We start from the raw sequence: 16,208 nt of genomic DNA, 5'->3' as shown, positions 1-16,208 counted from the left end.
ATTTCACCTGCAGTAGCCACTGTTCAACCTGAAGAGGGCAGCACTCAGATGTTTTTTACACCATATATTGTAGATTTAAAACACTTTATACCCAAATGTCAAAAAAGTTACTCGAATCAATGAACGGCACTAATAAAGCCCCCCCCAGTCTTACAGATCATTAACTTAAAAAAAGTTGGTTTATGGTTTAGTTACCCTTTAACAGGAATTGGGCTGCTGTCACTTTAAGAGCTGCACTGATCCAATATTACACACGTTTTATTTCTCGACTATTTACGTTTACTTAAGATATAACAGACTTTGTTTACTAGGATACCTAGGTCATCGGGCGGGCCATATAAAATTAAAGAGGATTCCTCCGCCTTGTCTATAAGCTAGGGCTACAATAAACCAATTTGATAAATTAATATCGATTCTGAAATAAAAAAAAATTTATGTATATTTTAAAATCACAATATTTTGGGGATTTTTTTTTTTTGTTGTTTTTTTCTCAGCCCTAATATTTATATTCATTAATTGTTGTTTGTGAAGATCTTAACTGATGGGTATGTGCTGCATGTCAGTGAGTCCTCTAACAGTCCAGAGGTTTGTTCTTCAGCTGAACTCTGTTTCTGGCCGCAGATTCTCTCCCGTGTCCATCGATGGAGTCGGTTTCCCTCACGCCGCCGGCTGGTGTATCTTCGTGTATAATCTCGCCCCGGACGCAGACGAGAGCATCCTCTGGCAGATCTTCGGCCCGTTCGGCGCCGTCATCAACGTCAAGGTCATACGAGACTTCAGCACAGACAAGTGCAAAGGCTTCGGTTTCGTGACCATGAGCAGCTACGAGGAGGCGGCCGTCGCTATCGCTAGCCTGAACGGGTACCGGCTCGGGGAACGGGTTCTGCAGGTCTCCTTCAAGACCAGCCGAACACACACGGCCTGAGCCGAACACAGTCAATACGTCATCTACTGTTTGTGTTCTTAAAATGGTTTAATTTTAAAAACATCTGTTTCAATGGAATAACAGCCACTGTAACTTTGAGTGTTTTGGTTTCGAGTCATCTTCTATTTTAGATTTCTACATTTCTCTGGTCTAAGTGCTTTAAAGTTCATTTACTAATTTAGTTTATTTAACATTGACTTGTGAGTTTTGTTTTTTAAGTTTATTTCTCGGTTGCATAATGTTACTTAACGTAATTGTTTTCTTGATGTAAAAAGGCCAAAATTCCTAAAGCGATTTATATATGGTACAAAAAAAGGAAAAGAAAATGAAGCTTAAAATCGCTTTGAAGTTTAAAAGCATCTATTTTTTATAAAAGAGAAATTGAAACATTTCTACTGGATCTGCTGTTGTTTTTTGACGTGGTTCTTCATTAATGTCACGCAGAGAATCATCACAACATTTACATTTATTGATTGAACTGATGCTTTTATCCGAAAACGAATCTCAGCGATTCCTCAGACATGAAAAGAGTTCGAACACAAGGTGCTTCAGAAGAGAAAGAGCTTCTGAGGGGGAAAGAAATCGTCAAAACTAAGATTCGTTTTTCTTTTGACAATACATTCACAGAATATGATTGTAGAGCTCGTGGAAAAGAGTCTTTAGATGTTAGACGTATATTTTAATAAAAGCACAGTTGTTCATATGAATCTTTTACATGAGAATCACTGTATCATATGATTGTAGAGCTCGTGGAAAAGAGTCTTTAGATGTTAGACATATATTTTAATAAAAGCACAGTTCATATGAATCTTTTATATGAGAATCACTGTATCATAAAGTCCATTGACTTTGTTTCCCAGTGTTATTAGTGAGAGTGAAACACTGACCCCTGCTGGTGTCTGCACACACACACACACTTTATGAGGGAATCACAACTTCTCTTTCCTTTGTGTGATTGAAGGTCAAACATTCTCTGGATGTGTTTTACATTTTTTATTGATGTTTTAAATTAACTGATTTGGTAATTTGAGAATTGATTTTTGTATTTAAATATTAGTTTTGGCAGTATTACGTGATTTGAGTATATTTTTACACAACAACAGTGTTTTCTTGAAGCTGAATGAAGCTCTTCATGAGTGTTTTCTCTTCAGGAAAGCATTTAGTGTCTGAACTACAACATATTGACTTACTGAATCACCACTGAAAGTCAAAGATTTACATCAAATTTACAAGTGCTGTATGTAACTTTATTTCACTGCATAAAGCATAAAAATACCATAATATGTGTGCATATATTGAGGAGACATGCTGAGTTCACATACTCGTCTCTTTGAAAGCACTTTTACAGCCAGTTATTTTACTTTGAAATGTGCATTTCGACGCTGGAATGTTTGTTTTTGTTTTGGTCTGTGAAACTTCATGTTGCCAATTTTCTTTGTATGATGGCACAATGACGTTTTCGTTTTCAAGGATGACAGCTCGTTCCTGCTCAATCTGGCAACCCGTGGAGTCTGATGAGGCGGGAGAAACGACGATCTCCGATATTTTGATTTGGACTGCAGTACCTATTTTCACCACCAGTTGTCGTTCGTACAGACTGCACCTTTAAGACTCTATTTCAGATGCGAAGTGTTAAAGGGATATTCGCCCAAAAATGAAACTTCTATCATCATTTACATCATGAGTTTCTTTCTTCGGTTTAGTACAAAAGAAGATATTTTGAAGAATGGCAGTAACCAGACAGTTTGATGAACCTCACTGACTTCCAGAGTAGGAAAGAAAAAACTGTAGAAGTCAAAGAAGTTCATCAAACTGTTGTGTTCAAAATATCTTCTTCTGTGCTAAACAAAGAGAAAGAAGTTCATACATGATGTAAATGAAGTTTCTAACACTTTAACTGTATTTCCATTGAGTTATAGATTCTCTATATTCACCTGCATTTTCAAGCTGAAGGTTTTGTTTATTGATTTATAGTCGATCTAAATCTGTTTATCAGCTGTGAACTACAGATTCATATTTCACAGATGAATCCTCATATATACTTTAAACGGGATTGATCAAGCTTTTTCTTCTATAGTCAATGAAACAAAGTTGTATTTAAGATTTATTAACAAAATGTGACATTCAAATATGCATAAAAATAGAACATTTTCAACATATAAAAAAATATATAAAACACCTGGATAAAACTGTGTGGAGGCATTTCCCATTAGATGTCAGTGAAGCTCCACTGGGACACAGAGGCTGGATTTGCGGAAGAGTTTTTCTCTCTCAAATATTACAGGCACACACATTATTATTATTATTATTATTATTACACACATACAAACCACACCCTGACAACCATACCAACACACACACAATTATAGCTGCATTTTTTATCCAACTGGCTCTATCATATGCAGATAACAGGAATAAAGCCAGTATTTGCATTATAGGCCAAACCTGAGAAAATGGCACATCTGGTAAAGCCTGTTAACAACGATTGCATAATTTTATAGTTAAATGGCCCTGGGATTAAAAATAGTAGTTTTAATGGGTTTCAATGGGGACATTTTTGTCCAAAAGGTCATGAGTGGAAATATTTTGTGTGACTAGTGCAAAACAGATTCATTAAAGGAAATGGGGGTAAAATAGTAAAATTCCAATAAAAATACACACCAGTGCCAAAATGAATTGCACTGGCATTGACACAGGCAACATTATCAAAAGAAAACAAAAATGTCCATAAGGTCACACAAGGGTCAACATCTGGATTCATGATCCATACTCTGGTTTGTTGGGAAAGCAGGAGACTGTGGTCCGGTTATTTGTCCCGGTCGAGGCCGGAGTGAAACACCACGGGGTTGAAGGAGTCTCTGGGATACGGAAGGTCCCGCAGGAGCCGATAGTCCGCCGGCGGCCGCAGGGTCATCGGGACGAACCCGGACGTCAGGAGCGGTGGGAGGAAGTTCGGTGTGGGATAGAGTCTCAGCGGGCCGATGGCAAACCCAGGGTTAAACCCCAACATCCCGTCTCTGAAGGAGGGAGAGGAGGAGGAGTGGAGGGGAGAGAAAGCCGAACTGGAGTGTCCTCGCAACCCGCCGGCTCCGCTTGACCTCTGACCCTCCCGAGAGCCGAGCAGCAGCTCGATGGCCTTCACCACATCTCCCGATCCGGCCTCCAGCGCCGAGTCCAGAGCATCCCGCTCCACCTGAGGGAAGATCTTCATCAGGACGGCAGTGGGGTTTCGGCCGGGAGCGTCCCACTGTTTCTCCGACTCCAGATCCGGGCCAGGAGACGGGTCACTCTTTTCTGAGGTGAGGAACGCCTGATCCACCAGCCCACTCAATATGCTGCACTTCTGAAGGCTCTTCTCTGCAAGAATACAGCACACACAGGGTCAGAACGGTTAGCTGACGACAGAATCTGAGTTCAAGCACTGTAGGGGGAAAAGCCATTCTCTGCATTCACACACACTCCCTGTTTCATCCGTTCTCTGCATTCACACACACTCCCTGTTTCATCTGTTCTCTGCATTCACACACACTCCCTGTTTCATCTGTTCTCTGCATTCACACACACTCCCTGTTTCATCCGTTCTCTGCATTCACACACACTCCCTGTTTCATCCGTTCTCTGCATTCACACACTCCCTGTTTCATCCGTTCTCTGCATTCACACACACTCCCTGTTTCATCCGTTCTCTGCATTCACACACACTCCCTGTTTCATCTGTTCTCTGCATTCACACACTCCCTGTTTCATCCGTTCTCTGCATTCACACACACTCCCTGTTTCATCCGTTCTCTGCATTCACACACACTCCCTGTTTCATCCGTTCTCTGCATTCACACACTCCCTGTTTCATCCGTTCTCTGCATTCACACACACTCCCTGTTTCATCCGTTCTCTGCATTCACACACACTCCCTGTTTCATCTGTTCTCTGCATTCACACACACTCCCTGTTTCATCCGTTCTCTGCATTCACACACACTCCCTGTTTCATCTGTTCTCTGCATTCACACACTCCCTGTTTCATCTGTTCTCTGCATTCACACACACTCCCTGTTTCATCCGTTCTCTGCATTCACACACACTCCCTGTTTCATCCGTTCTCTGCATTCACACACTCCCTGTTTCATCTGTTCTCTGCATTCACACACACTCCCTGTTTCATCCGTTCTCTGCATTCACACACACTCCCTGTTTCATCCGTTCTCTGCATTCACACACACTCCCTGTTTCATCTGTTCTCTGCATTCACACACACTCCCTGTTTCATCCGTTCTCTGCATTCACACACACTCCCTGTTTCATCCGTTCTCTGCATTCACACACTCCCTGTTTCATCTGTTCTCTGCATTCACACACACTCCCTGTTTCATCCGTTCTCTGCATTCACACACTCCGTTTCATCTGTTCTCTGCATTCACACACTCCCTGTTTCATCCGTTCTCTGCATTCACACACTCCCTGTTTCATCCGTTCTCTGCATTCACACACTCCCTGTTTCATCCGTTCTCTGCATTCACACACTCCCTGTTTCATCTGTTCTCTGCATTCACACACACTCCCTGTTTCATCTGTTCTCTGCATTCACACACACTCCCTGTTTCATCCGTTCTCTGCATTCACACACTCCCTGTTTCATCCGTTCTCTGCATTCACACACACTCCCTGTTTCATCTGTTCTCTGCATTCACACACACTCCCTGTTTCATCTGTTCTCTGCATTCACACACACTCCCTGTTTCATCCGTTCTCTGCATTCACACACTCCCTGTTTCATCCGTTCTCTGCATTCACACACACTCCCTGTTTCATCTGTTCTCTGCATTCACACACACTCCCTGTTTCATCTGTTCTCTGCATTCACACACACTCCCTGTTTCATCCGTTCTCTGCATTCACACACACTCCCTGTTTCATCTGTTCTCTGCATTCACACACACTCCCTGTTTCATCTGTTCTCTGCATTCACACACACTCCCTGTTTCATCTGTTCTCTGCATTCACACACACTCCCTGTTTCATCCGTTCTCTGCATTCACACACACTCCCTGTTTCATCTGTTCTCTGCATTCACACACTCCCTGTTTCATCTGTTCTCTGCATTCACACACTCCCTGTTTCATCTGTTCTCTGCATTCACACACACTCCCTGTTTCATCCGTTCTCTGCATTCACACACACTCTCTGTTTCATCCGTTCTCTGCATTCACACACACTCCCTGTTTCATCTGTTCTCTGCATTCACACACACTCCCTGTTTCATCTGTTCTCTGCATTCACACACACTCCCTGTTTCATCCGTTCTCTGCATTCACACACACTCCCTGTTTCATCTGTTCTCTGCATTCACACACACTCCCTGTTTCATCTGTTCTCTGCATTCACACACTCCCTGTTTCATCTGTTCTCTGCATTCACACACACTCCCTGTTTCATCCGTTCTCTGCATTCACACACACTCTCTGTTTCATCCGTTCTCTGCATTCACACACTCCCTGTTTCATCTGTTCTCTGCATTCACACACACTCTCTGTTTCATCCGTTCTCTGCATTCACACACACTCTCTGTTTCATCTGTTCTCTGCATTCACACACACTCCCTGTTTCATCCGTTCTCTGCATTCACACACACTCTCTGTTTCATCCGTTCTCTGCATTCACACACACTCCGTTTCATCCGTTCTCTGCATTCACACACACTCCGTTTCATCCGTTCTCTGCATTCACACACACTCCGTTTCATCCGTTCTCTGCATTCACACACACTCCCTGTTTCATCTGTTCTCTGCATTCACACACACTCCCTGTTTCATCTGTTCTCTGCATTCACACACACTCTCTGTTTCATCCGTTCTCTGCATTCACACACACTCCGTTTCATCCGTTCTCTGCATTCACACACACTCCCTGTTTCATCTGTTCTCTGCATTCACACACACTCCCTGTTTCATCTGTTCTCTGCATTCACACACACTCTCTGTTTCATCCGTTCTCTGCATTCACACACTCCCTGTTTCATCCGTTCTCTGCATTCACACACACTCCCTGTTTCATCCGTTCTCTGCATTCACACACACTCCGTTTCATCCGTTCTCTGCATTCACACACACTCCCTGTTTCATCTGTTCTCTGCATTCACACACACTCCCTGTTTCATCTGTTCTCTGCATTCACACACACTCTCTGTTTCATCTGTTCTCTGCATTCACACACACTCCCTGTTTCATCCGTTCTCTGCATTCACACACTCCCTGTTTCATCTGTTCTCTGCATTCACACACACTCTCTGTTTCATCTGTTCTCTGCATTCACACACACTCCCTGTTTCATCCGTTCTCTGCATTCACACACACTCCCTGTTTCATCCGTTCTCTGCATTCACACACACTCCCTGTTTCATCTGTTCTCTGCATTCACACACACTCTCTGTTTCATCCGTTCTCTGCATTCACACACTCCCTGTTTCATCCGTTCTCTGCATTCACACACACTCCCTGTTTCATCCGTTCTCTGCATTCACACACACTCCCTGTTTCATCTGTTCTCTGCATTCACACACTCCCTGTTTCATCCGTTCTCTGCATTCACACACACTCCCTGTTTCATCCGTTCTCTGCATTCACACACACTCCCTGTTTCATCTGTTCTCTGCATTCACACACTCCCTGTTTCATCTGTTCTCTGCATTCACACACACTCCCTGTTTCATCCGTTCTCTGCATTCACACACTCCCTGTTTCATCTGTTCTCTGCATTCACACACACTCCCTGTTTCATCTGTTCTCTGCATTCACACACACTCCCTGTTTCATCCGTTCTCTGCATTCACACACACTCCCTGTTTCATCTGTTCTCTGCATTCACACACTCCCTGTTTCATCTGTTCTCTGCATTCACACACACTCCCTGTTTCATCCGTTCTCTGCATTCACACACTCCCTGTTTCATCCGTTCTCTGCATTCACACACACTCCCTGTTTCATCCGTTCTCTGCATTCACACACTCCCTGTTTCATCTGTTCTCTGCATTCACACACACTCCCTGTTTCATCCGTTCTCTGCATTCACACACACTCCCTGTTTCATCTGTTCTCTGCATTCACACACTCCCTGTTTCATCTGTTCTCTGCATTCACACACACTCCCTGTTTCATCTGTTCTCTGCATTCACACACTCCCTGTTTCATCTGTTCTCTGCATTCACACACACTCCCTGTTTCATCCGTTCTCTGCATTCACACACACTCCCTGTTTCATCCGTTCTCTGCATTCACACACTCCCTGTTTCATCCGTTCTCTGCATTCACACACACTCCCTGTTTCATCTGTTCTCTGCATTCACACACACTCCCTGTTTCATCTGTTCTCTGCATTCACACACACTCCCTGTTTCATCCGTTCTCTGCATTCACACACACTCCCTGTTTCATCTGTTCTCTGCATTCACACACACTCCCTGTTTCATCCGTTCTCTGCATTCACACACACTCCCTGTTTCATCTGTTCTCTGCATTCACACACTCCCTGTTTCATCTGTTCTCTGCATTCACACACTCCCTGTTTCATCTGTTCTCTGCATTCACACACTCCCTGTTTCATCTGTTCTCTGCATTCACACACTCCCTGTTTCATCTGTTCTCTGCATTCACACACTCCCTGTTTCATCTGTTCTCTGCATTCACACACTCCCTGTTTCATCTGTTCTCTGCATTCACACACTCCCTGTTTCATCTGTTCTCTGCATTCACACACACTCCCTGTTTCATCTGTTCTCTGCATTCACACACTCCCTGTTTCATCTGTTCTCTGCATTCACACACTCCCTGTTTCATCTGTTCTCTGCATTCACACACTCCCTGTTTCATCTGTTCTCTGCATTCACACACTCCCTGTTTCATCTGTTCTCTGCATTCACACACACTCCCTGTTTCATCCGTTCTCTGCATTCACACACACTCCCTGTTTCATCCGTTCTCTGCATTCACACACACTCCCTGTTTCATCTGTTCTCTGCATTCACACACACTCCCTGTTTCATCCGTTCTCTGCATTCACACACACTCCCTGTTTCATCTGTTCTCTGCATTCACACACACTCCCTGTTTCATCCGTTCTCTGCATTCACACACACTCCCTGTTTCATCTGTTCTCTGCATTCACACACTCCCTGTTTCATCTGTTCTCTGCATTCACACACACTCCCTGTTTCATCTGTTCTCTGCATTCACACACACTCCCTGTTTCATCTGTTCTCTGCATTCACACACACTCCCTGTTTCATCTGTTCTCTGCATTCACACACACTCCCTGTTTCATCTGTTCTCTGCATTCACACACACTCCCTGTTTCATCCGTTCTCTGCATTCACACACACTCCCTGTTTCATCTGTTCTCTGCATTCACACACACTCCCTGTTTCATCTGTTCTCTGCATTCACACACACTCCCTGTTTCATCCGTTCTCTGCATTCACACACACTCCCTGTTTCATCTGTTCTCTGCATTCACACACTCCCTGTTTCATCTGTTCTCTGCATTCACACACACTCTCTGTTTCATCCGTTCTCTGCATTCACACACTCCCTGTTTCATCCGTTCTCTGCATTCACACACACTCCCTGTTTCATCTGTTCTCTGCATTCACACACACTCCCTGTTTCATCCGTTCTCTGCATTCACACACACTCCCTGTTTCATCTGTTCTCTGCATTCACACACTCCCTGTTTCATCCGTTCTCTGCATTCACACACACTCCCTGTTTCATCCGTTCTCTGCATTCACACACACTCCCTGTTTCATCACACTTTAGAATACTGTTCCTTCATTAATGAATAACTACACAGGAACAAATGAGTAACATACTAATAACACTCTAGTAACTACTATTAACTAACAACAAAACGACTTCCCTGAGGTAACGGGAACTTGCTTCGCTAGACGCTTATGGGGGAAACTCTTTTTCTCTGAATATTGAAGCCTTTAATAAAAAAATTATTGGCTCGCGCAGACACGCTGCTCAGCCATAGGTTCCTGCAGTTCCCGCTGAGCAGCCAATGAGCGCGCTCCGATTGCCACTCTATTACGGCACTGCGTTTTTGAATTAACCCTCTGTGGTCGGCAAACGCGCCCCCGCGTTTTGCTGGATTTTCTTCACATTGTAGCACAATAAACTTAAATTACTCCGTCATTTATGGTTATACAGAAAAAAGAAATATACAAAAAGAATCTGTGATATTTCTACTTTTGTATGTGTCCACTTACAATCAAATCAAAACATTGTGCTTTTGTAAAATAAAGAAAATAAACAGGGTGTGCGTTCTGCCTCTCCGTCGCGGTGAACTTTTTTTTCTTGAGCACGTCTATAAACTGAAACAGAACTCAGCGAATCCTTCTCACACATTTATGAGCCATACACCTTTATACACATTTAAGTGTGTACTTTTAAATGATCGGATTCAAACTGAAAACAAATATTCTCTGTTTAAGTAATTTGTATAAAACCAACAGGATGTCCAGTATCTCAAACGCTTGCTAATTACTTTTTAATTTGACACGCCCACTCGCGCAAAAGAGATTCACATGCAAATCTCCACATGGGACGCGAACGCCCTCGTTACCTCAAACACAAAACACCAAAACACTTCACAAGTCTCTGCTTTTCGTCGAGTTTGGAAGACGCGCCTGAGCTTACATTGGATTTACCCCCAGAAGAAGAAGAACGCGATTTGAAGACAAGAAAGATGTAAGGTAAGGCAAGGCAAGGCAAGTTTATTTATATAGCACATTTCATACACAATGGCAATTCAAAGTGCTTTACATAGAAGAAATTAAAATAATGAAAAGAAATAAGAATAATTAAAACAGTTTAGAAAAATAAAATAAAATACAGTACTTTTAAAAAATAAAAAAGAATATTTATTATAGATCTTTCTTTCAAAGGATTCCCTTAAGACTTAAATCTTTCAACCTTCTTTTAACCTTCAATCTTCTTACGACTTCCATCTATCAACTTTCCTTTAACTTTCTTTTCTCCCTCATTTACTCACACGTTCTTTTCACTTTCTTTAGCACTTTAGCACTGCGTTCACATTCTTTCTCAGACGAAAACTTTAATATCGTCATTTAAATACTGTTCTACTTTCAAACCCACATTAATCACTTTCACATTATCACCTTCTGAGTGGGCATTTACAGTTTCGGGCTAAATGCCCTGCTGACATAGGAGAAATTAAAATAATTAAAAGAAATAAGAATAATTAAAACAGTTTAGAAAAATAGAGTAAAATACAGTACAGTACAAACAGTCGGACGAACAGCGGCACAGTGCTCATTCAGTAAATGCACAGCTAAACAGAAGTGTTTTGAGTCTGGATTTGAATGTGACCACTGTAGGAGCACATCTGATCTCTTCTGGAAGCTGGTTCCAGCTGTGGCTGGCATAATAGCTAAAAGCAGACTCACCATGCTTAGAGTGAACCCTTGGTATTTCTAGCTGATATGATCCTAATGATCTGAGTGATCTGTTGGGTTTATATTCAGTGAGCATATCTGCAATGTATTGAGGTCCTAGGCCATTGAATGATTTATATACCAGTAATAATACTTTGAAATCAATCCTAAATCTAACTGGGAGCCAGTGTAAAGACCTGAGGACTGGTGTGATATGTTCATATTTTCTGGTTCTGCTCAGAATCCTGGCGGCAGCGTTCTGTATGAGCTGCAACTGTCTTATCGTCTTTTTGGGAAGGCCAGTGAGGAGTCCATTACAATAATCCACCCTGCTGGTGATGAAAGCATGCACAAGTTTCTCTAAGTCTTGTCTGGAAACAAAGCATCTAATTCTTGCAATATTTTTCAGATGATAGTATGCTGATTTAGTTATTGCTTTGACATGACTACTGAAACTAAGGTCTGACTCTAGTGTCACACCAAGATTCCTGACTTGATGTTTAGTTGTTTTACCCCTAGAGTGAAGGTATGCGTTCACTTTGAGAACTTCATCTTTGTTTCCAAACGCAATAACTTCAGTTTTGTCTTTGTTTAATTGAAGAAAGTTTTGACACATCCAACTGTTGACTTCGTCAATGCATCGGCACAGGGAGTCAATGGGGCTGTAATCATTAGGCGATAGGGCTAAGTAGAGCTGTGTGTCGTCTGCATAGCTGTGGTAAGCAATTTGGTTATTTCTCATTATTTGGCTCATTGGGAGCATATACAGGTTGAACAGGAGTGGCGCAAGAATTGAGCCTTGAGGGACTCCGCATGTCATGGATGTCCACTCAGACTTATGGTCTCCTATACTCACATAATAACCTCTCCCATCTAAGTATGACCTGAACCATTTTAGGACTATCCCAGAAAGCCCCACCCAGTTTTCCAGCCTGTCAAGAAGTATGTTGTGATCGACAGTGTCAAATGCAGCACTGAGGTCGAGTAGTACCAGCACTGATAATTTGCCTGAATCAGTATTTAAGCGAATATCGTTTATTATCTTTATGAGCGCTGTCTCTGTGCTGTGATGCGGTCGGAAACCAGATTGAAAATTATCAAAGTATCCATTCGAGCTTAAGAATTTGTTCAGCTGATTGAAGACAACTTTTTCTATGATCTTGCCTATGAAAGGAAGATTTGAGATCGGTCTATAGTTGCTTAATATGGTCTTATCCAGATTGCTCTTTTTCAGGAGGGGCTTGACAACTGCAGTTTTCAGGGAGTTTGGAAAACTCCCAGAGAGAAGTGAGGCATTTACCACTTCTAGAAGATCTGCTTCTAAACTGTTTAGCACAATTTTGAAGAAAGATGTGGGAAGTGTGTCAAGGGCGCATGTTGATGTTTTAAGGTGTTGTACGGTTTCTTCCAAAATTTTGCCATCAATTTCTTTGAAGTCAGACATAGTAACTACTTTCTCAGGTGGTCTGATCTGTCTGACCTCAGTGCAACTCAAGGATGTGCTGATCACCTTTCTGATATTATTGATTTTCTCAGAGAAGAAAGAAGCAAACTCATTGCACTTGCTGTTTGAGAGCATTTCACTAGGAATCTGGCTTGGGGGGTTTGTCAGTCTCTCTACAGTAGCAAAAAGAGTGCGTGTGTTGTTTAAATTGCTGTTTATAATATTTGAGAAGAAAGTCTGTCTAGCTTTGCCTAGTTCCATATTGAAAGCATGCAGGCTGTCTTTGTAGATGTTATAATGGACTACAAGTTTTGTCTTCCGCCACATGCGCTCTGCTTTTCTGCATTGTCTTTTCATATGTTGCACTGCTGTTGAGTTTCTCCAAGGTGCTTTTTGTCTGCCACTCTTCTTCCTGACTTTAACAGGAGCAATATCATCAATTATATTTTTAACTTTTGAGTTAAAAGAATCAAGGAGAAAATCAACAGAGTCAGCAGATATGCTTGGTGTTAAGGATATAGCCTTCATAAATAGTACACTAGTGTTCTCATTTAAGCATCTCTTCTTGACAGACACAGATTTAGCTTCAGTGGCAGGAGAGATCAATATATCAAAGAAAATACAGAAATGATCAGACAGTGCTACATCCTTAATAACAATCGATGAAATGTTTAGACCCTTACTGATAAGTAAATCTAGAGTGTGTCCATGATTGTGTGTGGGTCCATGTACATGCTGAGTCAGATCAAAAGTTTTTAAAACAGTTTTGATTTCTTTTGCCATATTGTTTTCTGCATTATCTATGTGAATGTTAAAATCTCCAGCAATGGCAAAACAGTCAAACTCTGAGGTAATTGTTGATAACAGTTCTGTAAAGTCCTCAGCAAAGGCTGGAGAATATTTTGGAGGCCTGTAAATAATGATAAGTAAAATGCGAGGAGCACCTTTTAACACAGTACCCAGATGTTCGAAAGACGGGTAATTCCCAAATGATATTTGCTTACATTGATAGATATCTTTAAAAAGAGCAGCTAGACCCCCACCTCTCTTAACAGCTCTGCAGACACTCATAAAAGTAAAGTTAGGAGGGGCTGTTTCATTGAGGATTGTTGCACTGCAGCTGTATTCTAGCCAGGTTTCATTTAGAAACATAAAGTCCAGGTTGTTTGTGGTTATTAAGTCGTTGACTAGAAGTGATTTATTTTTAAGTGAGCGAATGTTTAAAAGTGCTAACTTAACAGTCTTACTTTTTGTCCCCACAGCAATCTTAGTTTGACATGTAATAGGCACCAGATTAGTTGGGTTTGCTGTACGGCTATTGAAGGCCTTAGACTTTCTATCTTGTAATAGAACAGCAATAGAGAAAGATACAGGCACACTGGGTTCCCGCTTGTTCTGTAAACATTTGAGAAAGTTACTGTTATCATAACAGGAACCCAAAACACATCACTGAGAGCTGGTATCAGTTGTTTTTGGTTCACCTCGAGCAGATGGAGGAGGGTGTGGGCCCTGGCGTTTTGGCCGAAGAGGCCGAAGAGCTCTCACAGGAGGAGGGGGCGGGCGAGCTCGGCGCGCAGGCTTCGGTGTTTGAGGTGCCTGACGATTTTTGGTTGGTATCTGGGGGCTTGCAGCAAAAGAGTGGGATAGTCTGGTTCCAGCATGCACTAATTCTTCCATTTTCTGTGAGAAGCACAGGAGTGGAGTCGCTGGCGAGAGTGAGAAAGTATCTGGTGAAAGGGGCTGTTGCTCAGGTGTTATAGGAGGCTGTGATATGCTGTCCTGGCTTCCCTGGCTGTTTTCCAGGAAGTCGTCCTTGGGTGCTGAATCTTGGAGCAGTTCTAATGTGTCTGTCTGTGGTGAGCTCTGTGGGCATGGCTCAGCTGAGATTGTGTCCGTGAGCAGAGGTTGTTGTGGCTCAGTGGTGTTATCATTGTCCTTGTGTGATATGTCAACCGCATGTCCATCTTGTTGCTGAAGTGAAGTCCCGTGTTCATTCATACTGTTTCCAGGTGTGTGTGTGTCGTTCAGATTGACACACACTGCAGAAGGATGATTGAGGGAGAAGTCGATATTGTCCTTTAACACTCTTGAACCAAGTTTGTTTGGGTGATGGCCATCCCGATGAAATAGTTGTCTCTGACTCCAGAAAAGATTGAAGTTGTCAATGAAGTTTACTCCTTTTATATTGCAGGTTTTTTGCAGCCATGTATTAATCCCAAGCAGCCGAGAAAACCTGTTTGTTCCTCTTGCTGGGAGTGGTCCACTGATGAATGTTTGAACTTTCAGTCTTTTAAGTGTTTCAAAAAGTTCATTGAAATCCTTCTTAAGGAGTTCTGACTGCTCTTTATGAATATCATTCTTCCCCACATGAATTATGAGTCGATTTGCAGTCTTATGTTTCATCAGAATGTTCTGAAGTTCCCTGTTTATATCAGAAGTTGTTGCTTTTGGAAGGCAGCATGTAGTTGTATCCCTGCTGCTAATGTTTCTGATTATGGAGTCCCCCACTATCAGAGTCCTGGGCTCGGCTGTGCTCTGAGCTGAGTGCCGCTGTCTGCTCGACCTTGAGCGCCAGTTAGCATCAGTGTTAGCTACTGGCTGATACAGTCTGTGTTCGATCACATTCATCACGTTTGGGGATTCCTCATTTACATTCATTAGTACTTCAAATCTGTTCTCAAGATGTATAGGTGTTGGTGGGAGACCAGTGTTTGCCAACCTTGTCAGAGCTGTATCTGGGGTAGAGGATGCTACTGCGGCAATATGTGGGGCTCGTGACAATCTGATGTCTCGAGTGTCTTTGGGTCTCGCTCCCTGTTTGTGCCATCGATTTGTAAGTCGATCGGCTTGTTTCTCTACCTGTCGAGGAGCACTAGTTTCATGGGACTCACCGGCTATATGCTGAGGGTGTCCATGACGAAGCTCTATTGTGTGTTCCGTCTGGTTTGGTGGTCCCGTAAATAACTTTGTTTCAAGATAAGAAAGATAAGAAATTCTTACTTATTAGTTTATGGTATTGTTGCATAAACTTCACATTGCAGTTGAACTGTTGCTAGATATATGGAGAATATTATACTATTTAGACCCGTGTTTACTGTTAAATACTGTTTGTGGATATCTGCTCAAACATAGATATGTATAACCATAATGTTTAATATTCTGGAGCGCGATCGCGTTTGAATGTATCATATTTTGGAGCGCGCTGTGGGTTTGAATGTATCATATTCTGGAGCGCGATCGCGTTTGAAAGGAAAAATGCACCAAACATTAGGCTTTATGTTTTTACTATTATCTAATTTCATATCATCAAAACGAATGGAAACATTTGAAGTAACATAAGATAATCAATATATTTTTCTCTAGCATTGTTACTGAAATCTTTTGGAAGATTTA

At 42.2% G+C, this 16,208-nt stretch overlaps 1 protein-coding gene across 1 annotated transcript in view; it reads right to left on the bottom strand.

Moving 5' to 3' along the window:
- Window positions 1-3,016: 3,016 nt before the first annotated feature.
- LOC309482983 (doublesex- and mab-3-related transcription factor A1) overlaps window positions 3,017-16,208 on the bottom strand; it is a 15,602-nt gene continuing 2,410 nt past the window's right edge. Inside the window, exon 2 of the mRNA XM_082148602.1 lies at window positions 3,017-4,282. Within this exon, the coding sequence (XP_082004728.1) occupies window positions 3,732-4,282 (551 nt within the window). The 3' untranslated portion in view covers window positions 3,017-3,731. The remainder of the gene's footprint in view (window positions 4,283-16,208) is intronic.

The sequence above is a fragment of the Leuciscus leuciscus genome, assembly GCF_965113295.1.
Source record: "Leuciscus leuciscus genome assembly, chromosome: 2".
Taxonomy (NCBI): domain Eukaryota; kingdom Metazoa; phylum Chordata; class Actinopteri; order Cypriniformes; family Leuciscidae; genus Leuciscus; species Leuciscus leuciscus.
This window is presented reverse-complemented; position numbering and strand designations above follow the sequence as displayed.